The 8,840-nt window shown below is 32.5% G+C and overlaps 1 protein-coding gene across 1 annotated transcript; it reads left to right on the top strand.

The window, feature by feature from the left end:
* Nucleotides 1-1,337: 1,337 nt before the first annotated feature.
* On the top strand, nt 1,338-8,531 carry LOC138437800 (NKG2-A/NKG2-B type II integral membrane protein-like). Its single transcript, XM_069585685.1, has 7 exons — nt 1,338-1,581; nt 1,973-2,071; nt 2,546-2,599; nt 3,146-3,297; nt 5,952-6,052; nt 6,367-6,487; nt 8,404-8,531. Exons 1-6 carry the CDS (start codon nt 1,395-1,397, stop codon nt 6,482-6,484), a joined length of 711 nt encoding a protein of 236 aa, XP_069441786.1. The 5' UTR covers nt 1,338-1,394; the 3' UTR covers nt 6,485-6,487; nt 8,404-8,531.
* Nucleotides 8,532-8,840: the final 309 nt, after the last annotated feature.

The raw sequence follows: 8,840 nt of genomic DNA, 5'->3' as shown, positions 1-8,840 counted from the left end.
GTGTTTTGTATAATAATATGTTAATATATTTTTGCTCAAACTTTATAAATATATTCTTGGAAAGGAATTCATTATATAGCAAAGGACAAACATAATTCCTCATACATGCATTAGATTGAATACAACAATTCAAATTTTTAATAAAAATCAGGTTGAGGTAACTTCCTAAAGGCTAATTTAAACTTAATTGTAAGCAATGGAAGTATTTTTTTTAATCAAACAGCATAAATGATATGCTAAACTAATTAAAGACACTGATATAAATCAGAAATAATATCATAGAAATGATGACCAAAATAATAATTAAAACTGATAATTATTGAGAACTTGTAAGTGCCCAGTTGAGTGCTCAGTGTTACATGCATTATATATTACATAACCTTATTTCCATTTTAGATTATAATATGATACTAGATACTAAATAACTTTTTGAAGATGACATTTTATAAATGTAAAAGCTATAATTCATTTCCAGATATTTTTGACTACTGCATCAACTGTCTGAATTATTGTTATGTTATCTGGATTTTTCATAAGTAATCACCATCACTTATACAACTAAAATGACTTTTACTAACTTTAACATCTATAGGATCTTTCTGGGAGTTTGAACCAACAGTGTCTTCCGTAAATGATATATACCTGTTTTTCATTTTGTAAGTTCAAATAATAGCCATTAAATCACTTATCAACAACTTTTGTAAAATAAGTATGTTTTAGTCTTTTTCTGTTGTTTTATTTTTCATATTGTTTAGTTTATATATGATTAGTGTGTCATGTGACATTTTACAATATATGAAACATTTCCTCAGTTTTCAATGATTTCTCAGAACTCCTCAACCATTCCAAATAAAGACCATTTGGTACCCCTTCTCACTGATCAAAGTAAGTCACCAAATAATGTAATATAGTGCAGGAGATTGTTGTGTATGCCAACATTACTCTCTCCTCATCTTTAAAGAACTTAGTCTTTAAATCATTACTAAATTTCAAGATTATTATAAATATAGGTGAATCTCTCTTGTTAATAAAACATTTTAATTTTAAATACAAGCACTATGATGATTTTAAAATATTTCTGTGGAATCTGACTTCAGTGAGGATATTATTAGCCACAAACTTCTTTATTGCTCCCTAATTTATTGCTTTTCATTGTTTCAACCAATAATATATTGTCAAATACAGAATATCTTTTTTAAAAAAAGTATTCTTTCATGAAAGGCTTGTTTAAAGTACTGAGGAATTTAGAAGCAGGCTTTACATTGTTCAGCTGCAAAGTGAACACTAAACTCTTTGCCCCACCCATCTTATTATACTAAGGTTCTTATCTCACTTACGCCACTTATTCATCAGTTCACTTAGAGCATGGTCCTTGACTTCACTCAGCTGCAAAGATGAATAACCAAGGAGCAACCTATGTAGAAATGAAGGCAGTCAAGAGCTCAAAGAGACAACAAAGGAAACCTAAGATTTCTAAAAGTTCCAGTTCAATAACTGAGCAGGAATTAACATATGCAGAACTAAGTTTTGAAAATGCTCCTCAGAATCTTCATGAGAATGACAAGAACTACCATTCCAAAGGTGAAACACTTACTAGTCACACAATGAAACTGTTCTAGGATGTGCAGTTGGGGTGCAGAGGTGTGGAGGAAGAGCAGGGGAAAAGCTCGCATATTTTTCATTTTGAGAAAGGGAGCTTAAAGTTGGTTAGGGTATTCTAACGTGAAATTGGAAGGCTACTTTTATTCTGGCATTGCTATAATTTGAAGTCTTTCATCAACAACTCATTCACCATGATGTTCGCTGAAAATGAAACATACTAGAGAAAGACTACAGTGGTAGAAATGGGTTGGGGTCCAAGTTTATATCCATAAATCCCTGTTCGTATCGATTCTCGTGTATGGAAAATCTAACCAGCTGTCCCCATCACTCCTTCACTCCTTTCTCACTGTTTCCTTTTCTCTCCCTGCAGGTTCACCATCACCTTCAGAAAAGTTCATTGCTGGGATCCTGGGAATCATCTGCCTTGCCTTGATGTCCACTGTTGTGACAATGCTCGTTGTTACTCCCTGTAAGTACATTTTTTAAAAACTATAAGGGAACTTTTCACTTTAACGATGGTCAGTCCTCTAAATATTTTCACAATGTTATAGAATGTGCCTATCATTAAAAATACATGCAAGTAGACTAAACACAGAATGTTATTGGAATTTGTGAAATACATACAATACAAGATAATTACAGAGAGTATGTATATGGATATTCTGATTTCATCATTCAAAAACATGCTTTAGGAGACTGAAAGATCTTATTGAGAAACACAAATTAATTTTTGAGATTGGTAAGAGGTGGTAAAATCTGCTCCTTTAGGTTTTTAAAATATTTTTCCACCAAATCTTCATTACCCGATTAATTTTTCTTGGTAAAATCAGCTTTATTCCAGACTACTCTAATCCTAAACAATAAACTGAATTTCAAACTCACAAAATGAAATGATTATGATTATTTAGAGCAATGTTAATTTTTATAATGATTAATTTTGTAGCTACTGTAATACGGGAGCACAATAACTCCTCTCCGATAGCAAGACACCAGAAAGGTACATAATGATTTTAAAGCTCTGATATAAATACAACTTGAATTTTGTCTCTATCTTACGCTAGTGAAAATAAGAAAAGATTTAGGGGTAGAAGATAAATTATAAAATCGGGCAACAAACATGGGTAAATAATGATTATGGGAGAGTGTTTTTCCCTATGCAACAATATGATTACCATATCCATTGTTGGCAATTGATTCCAATTTTTGCCTGCTGTAATATGATAAAAGACAAATAATTTTGCTACTCTAAAATAGACATTTCATTTCTTGATTTTTAGGACATGTAAAGAGGAGATTTTTTGTATGTTTGCTTTATACAGAGACATAAATTGCGGTATGAGAGACTGACGCTGTGAATGTATGAGTGAGATTTGTTTTATATGTACCAAATTTGAGGGCACATAGCTTTTTTTTAATATAAATTTAAATGTTTTATATATATGCATATATACATACGTGTTTATATCTATGCATATATGTGAGTTAATTTTTGTTTTTTAAAATTCAAATTGCCTTTGAATAGTAATTCATAATCTTTCTCCAGAATTTCATTGTGATTGTTGTCCAAAGGAGTGGTTTACATATTCCAACAATTGCTATTCTCTTAGTTTGGAAAAAGAAACATTGAATGGGAGTTTGATGTCCTGCACTACTAAGAATTCTACTCTGCTTTACATAGATAGTGAAGAGGAAATGGTAAGATATTAAGTGTTTCCAACACTTTATTAAAGGCTTGATTCAGTCAATATTATATTTGTTAGAATTCAAGTGTGTTTTTGTACATATTTGTAGTTTGCTTATTTTAAGATCTGTTAATATTCCATTAAACAATGGAATATGACTTTATGATACTTTATTTTCATTTTAAAACCATTAATGCACGTTTGGTAATTTCCAGTTCTTCTGCTCCTTGTTAGCATGATGGATCACCTTGTAAGGCTCACCTGTGTTACCTACCGGATTCTCTCAGCACAGGAGAAATGGTTTACCTGTGCCACCTCCAACAGTTAGGTTAGGTATTGGGTGTTAGGAAGTAAGAGGCCTAGGTCACTTTCATCTTTTGGTGGGGAGGACACAGTTCAGTTCAGTCGCTCAGTCGTGTCTGACTCTTTGCGACCCCATGAACCTCAGCATGCCAAGCCTCCCTGTCCATCACCAACTCCCGGAGTCCACCCAAACCCATGTCCGTTGTGTCAGTGATGCCATCCAGCCATCTCATCCTCTGTCGTCCCCTATACAAGATGCCGTAATTATGGTTCCTGCACCTACCACCCTGTTCTCTCCTCATGGAGAAGAGATTAGAGATTACAGAGGATTAGGGCTGCTGGATACTCTCAGACCTCTTCACTTTTCTCCTCCCACCATGCAGGGTTCTCCTTTCTTGTGTCTTGCATTAGTTCCCTTGTCTACAGTTCAACTGAGCAGGGAGTAACAGAAAGAAATGATTCTCTGACCCCTTGTCTTGTCCACTGGATTCCACAGAAATAGGTTGCTTTGGGGTTTATCTAGTCAAAGAATGGTGTCAAACTCAGAAAACCAAATATTTGGCTCTCATGTCACTTATTTTCTCTATTTCATTCCCTTAATTTTCTTCTAAAACTGAGGAACATATAGTAGTAAAGAAATGCAATGAGATACTCACAGTATCCAGAAAAAAGAACATCACAGAATCTTAAAACGTATTTAAAGCCTTGTTATGTTAGTTTTGCCATGATTAAAAAATAAATTACATAAATCAAAATTTTCCTTACTGCACACGTATTCAATTACTCCACCTTCTTATCCCTCAGGTTTAATGTTAGATACAATTCACAGTTGTCAATATCCCCAAGTTGGTGTACTAAGTGTCTTCTTTTGTGGGGTCTGTACAATTAATCCATGTCTTTGTAAATACTTCCTTTATTAAATGGCCCACAAAAAAAAAAAGGATTTTCCTTATAACATTAGAAAACAGTGAAACTGATAAGTATAAATGTGAATTAGTTTTGAATCAAAAGTACGGACATGGTTAATATTTATGGCAATATTAAATATTCCACCTGGCAACTTTTATGATTTTAGTATTACATTTAGAATTTAACATGCTTATTCTATTCAAAGAACTAAATTCAGTTCAGTTCAGTCACTCTGTCATGTCCAACTCTGAAACCCCATGGACTGCAGCACGCCAGGCTTCCCTGTCCATCACCAGCTCTCGGAGCTTGCTCAAACTCACGTCCATTGAGTCTGCCATCCAATCATCTCATCCTCTGTTGTCCCCATCTCCTCTTGCCTTCAATCTTTCCCAGCTTCAGGTCTTTTCCAATGAGTCAGTACTTCACAGCAGGTGACCAAAGTATTGGAGTTTCAGCTTCAGCATCAGTCCTTCCAATGAATACTCAGGACTGATTTCCTTCAGGATTGACTTGTTGGATCTCTTTGCAGTCCAAGGGACTCTCAAGAGCCTTCTCCAACACCACAGATCAAAAGCATCAGTTCTTCAGCGCTCAGCTTTCCTTATAGTTCAACTCTCACATCCATACATGACTACTGGAAAAATCATAGCTTTGACTAGACGGACCTTTGTCGGCAATGTCTCTGCTTTTAATATGCTGTCTAGGTTGGTCATAGCTTTTCTTCCAAGGAGCAAGTGTCTTTTAATTTCAGGGCTGCAGTCACTATCTGCAGTGATATTGGAGGTCAAGAAAATAAAGTCTGTAACCATTTCCATTGTTTCCGCATCTATTTACCATGAAGTGATAGGACCAGATGCCATGATCTTAGTTTTTCAAATGTTGAGTTTCAAGACAGCTTTTTCACTCTCCTGTTTCACTTTCATCAAGAGGCTATTCAGTTCCTCTTTGCTTTCTGCCATAAGGATGGTGTCATCTGCATATATGAGGTTATTGAGATTTCTCCCAGCAATCTTGATTCCAGCTTGTGCTTCATCCAGCTTGCTACTTCATATGATGTACTCTGCATAGAAGTTAAATAAGCAGGGTGACAATATACAGCCTTGATGTACTCCTTTCCAAATTTGGAACCAGTCCATTGTTCCATGTCTGATTCTAACTGTCGCTTCTTAACCTGCATACAGATTTCTCAGGAGGCAGGTAAGGCAGATGAGAAATACCAGTTTCTCTGGTATTCCAATCTCTTTAAGAATTTCCCGCAGTTGTGATTCACACAGTCCAAGGCTTTGGTGTAGTCAACTTTTATGTATTATAGTGTTAGATGTAAAATCTAACATACTCATTTTGTTCAAGGAACTAAAGATCCTAAGAAAGAATGCATCCTTTGACTTGCATTTTAAAAATTAATAAAAATCTTTCATGATGATATTTAAGTGAAAACTCTTTATTTTGGGCTAGGAATTTCTGATGTCACTGCCAACTATATCATGGATTCCAGTCTTTCGTGAAGGTCGTGGTCATGCATGGAAGTGGCGAAATGGTTCAATTTTCAAACTAAAGTAAGATTTTTAAACGAATGCTATTAAAGGAGGAAAAATACAAAAAAGAAATATTAATAATATGAACACATTTGTTTTCATTGAATTATAGAAAGCTGAAGAAGATGTTGAAAGTTAATAAAATGTTGATATAAATGTTCAAAAATAGGTTACCCTGTAGCCCAATTTCCTAATAACAAACTCTTACTGAAATTTTATTAAAAACACCATTACCCATTTTCAAAATGTCTTTTATTACAGTTACATAGAAATACTATTGTTTCATGAGTTGCCTTCATAGAATATAACAAAATTATGCATTTTTTTCATAACAGGATAACAGACCATACACCTGGTGAACGTAACTGTGCTATACTATCCTCAAGGGGCATAAAAGCAGAAAGCTGTCAGATTCAAAATACATATAATTGCAAGCATAAGCTTGAGAATTAAAAAGTGAGTTTGGATGTTGTTGAGTAATTTTATCTTTTATGAAAAGGAAATAATGTTATGATTATATAAATTTTGAAATGAATTATGTTATTTGTGCTAATAAGGTTTCAATAACCATTGAAAGAAAACATCAAAATTCTGTAAATTCCATGAATAAAAATTTCTTCAATAAATTCCTTCAATAAAAATTCAAAATCAAAGTAAAAATTCAAAAAATTCCTTCAATAAAAAAATAAATTAATTTTTTAAAACTGTTTAAATATAATATGCATACCAAAAAGTATAGATATCACTTCTTTTGTATCTGGCCTTTTTTTGCTAAACAATATGTTTATGACACTCAAACTTTCTAAAATGTCACATGTTTTCTGAGTCTGTTTACAGGAAATATCAAAACATTTTATATTTGAGAACAAAGACCAAAAGTAGTTTAGCAATTACCAAGAGCTATGCGGAGATGAGAAAGAAAATGACTGCTACTTGGTCAGTAATGAATATTTTCTAGATACTGATAGTGATGATGGTTGTAAACTGTGACCACATTTAAAATCACTGATTTACACAGTTTAAATGGATGGATTTCATGGTGTGTAAATTGTACCTCAATAAATCTGTTTTTAAAAAAAAAACTTCTTGGGACTGCATTTACTATTTAAAATAATTTGGAAAGAGAGTCATCTTTACAGTATTGGCTGTTCCTGTCAATATGCTTTATTCTTCCATGAGTTAGGTTTTCTTTAAATTTTCCCTGTCAGATTTTGTGTTTCTCTATTTTGAGATGTTAAATATACTTGGGTGTCTCATAGTCATGATTTTGTAAATGACACTCTTATTTTTTAATTTTTAGTAATTTTGGTGCAGTAAAGAGTAGTATATTGAGGTTTACATGTTGGTCTTATAGTCAATAATTTCTCTGACTTTTTTATTAATTCCATCATTTCAAATATTTATTTTTATGAATTTTATATGAGATTTTTATATCTTTATATAACAGCTGTTCATATCTTTTCTCCAGGTGCAATTTTTTTTTCTTGACTTATTTTCATAGGCTACAATTTAATTTCCAAAGTTGAATAGAAGGTACAGTAAAGGTTCTGTATCTATCTCTTCTTAGTCAAGGAAGAGATTTCAATATTTCATCCTTAAATATGAGATTTATCTTAAGGTTTTTTCATCATATGTTTCTCATGTAAAACCATAATATTCTCATTTTTCAAACAAATTTTATAATCAATTGATGTTGATGTTATGTTTGCATTATTTTCCATCAGTTGGAAGGGTAATTGTTTTCTTTGTATAACAATTATGAAGTAAATTATCTTTATTTCTTCCATTAAACCAATATTTAATCAATCTTGCACTTCTGAAATAAAATCATAATAATCATCTGTGTTGCCCATTTTCTTGAAAAATTATCAATGCATATGCTATATGTAGATTAAGCTATTTTTCTTCATCTATGTTCACAAAGAACTTTAACTGAGTTTTCAGTTATGTTATATACTTGACAGGTTGTTATGAAAGCTATTATTAGGAAGTATTTCTCTTTTTCTTTTACCTGAAACTTTGTAAAAGAGTACTGCTACATTTTTGAGTGTTACTATTCACTACCAATGCCATCTGAGCATCTAGAACTATTTTGTAGAAAGGTTTATATAATGCACTTAATGTTTCACAATATATGTTAGGTTTACTCAGGTATTTTTTGCCATGCTATAATTTGGTAATTTGTATTTTAGGATTTTTCTATTTTATATGGACACTAAAATGTATTCATAATATTGCTTTTTATCTGTTTAATTTCTGAAAAAAGTATACATTATCCCTTTATTTATTGTACATGTAAAACATTTGATTCCTCTCAAAAAAAAGGTTTTTGGCCTCACCTCATGGCTTGTGGTTCTTACTTCCCCAAACAGGTATTGAACGTGGGCCACCAGCAGTGAGAGCATGGAGTCCTTACCACTGAACCACCTGGAAATTCCCCTTTTTCAATTTTTTCATCAGTCTTTCATCAATTTTATTAAATATATTCAATAAGAATACATTTGGTCTTGTTGTTTCTCCATATTGCAATTTTGTCCTTTGTCTTGATTTTGCACTAATTATTGTTTTCTTCCTTCTACTTCATTTGGGTTTTATTTCACCTAATTTGAGCTTTTTCATTTTTAATTTCTTGTGATGCAAGCTTAGATTTCTACTTTGTTTTGTTGTATTTCATTTGTAAATTAAGCATGTAAGGCAGCCAATTCTTCACAAGACAGACATTTGGTTTTGTATTTATCTTGTAATTCTTATAACATTTTTGAATTTTTGTGGTCATTTGTGTGGTCCACCTGTTATTCAGACATTTATG

Source organism: Ovis canadensis, chromosome 3 (genome assembly GCF_042477335.2).
Source record: "Ovis canadensis isolate MfBH-ARS-UI-01 breed Bighorn chromosome 3, ARS-UI_OviCan_v2, whole genome shotgun sequence".
Taxonomy (NCBI): Eukaryota; Metazoa; Chordata; class Mammalia; order Artiodactyla; family Bovidae; genus Ovis; species Ovis canadensis.
Note: the sequence above shows the minus strand (reverse complement) of the source record. Positions and strands in the feature narration are given on the sequence as shown.

Coding starts and splice junctions, on each gene's coding strand:
- LOC138437800 (XM_069585685.1), top strand. CDS start 1,395: ATGAATAACCAAGGAGCAACCTATGTAGAAATGAAGGCAGTCAAGAGC. Junction 2,072..2,545: donor AATGCTCGTTGTTACTCCCT/GTAAGTACATTT, acceptor TTAATTTTGTAG/CTACTGTAATACGGGAGCAC. Junction 3,298..5,951: donor TAGATAGTGAAGAGGAAATG/GTAAGATATTAA, acceptor ATTTTGGGCTAG/GAATTTCTGATGTCACTGCC.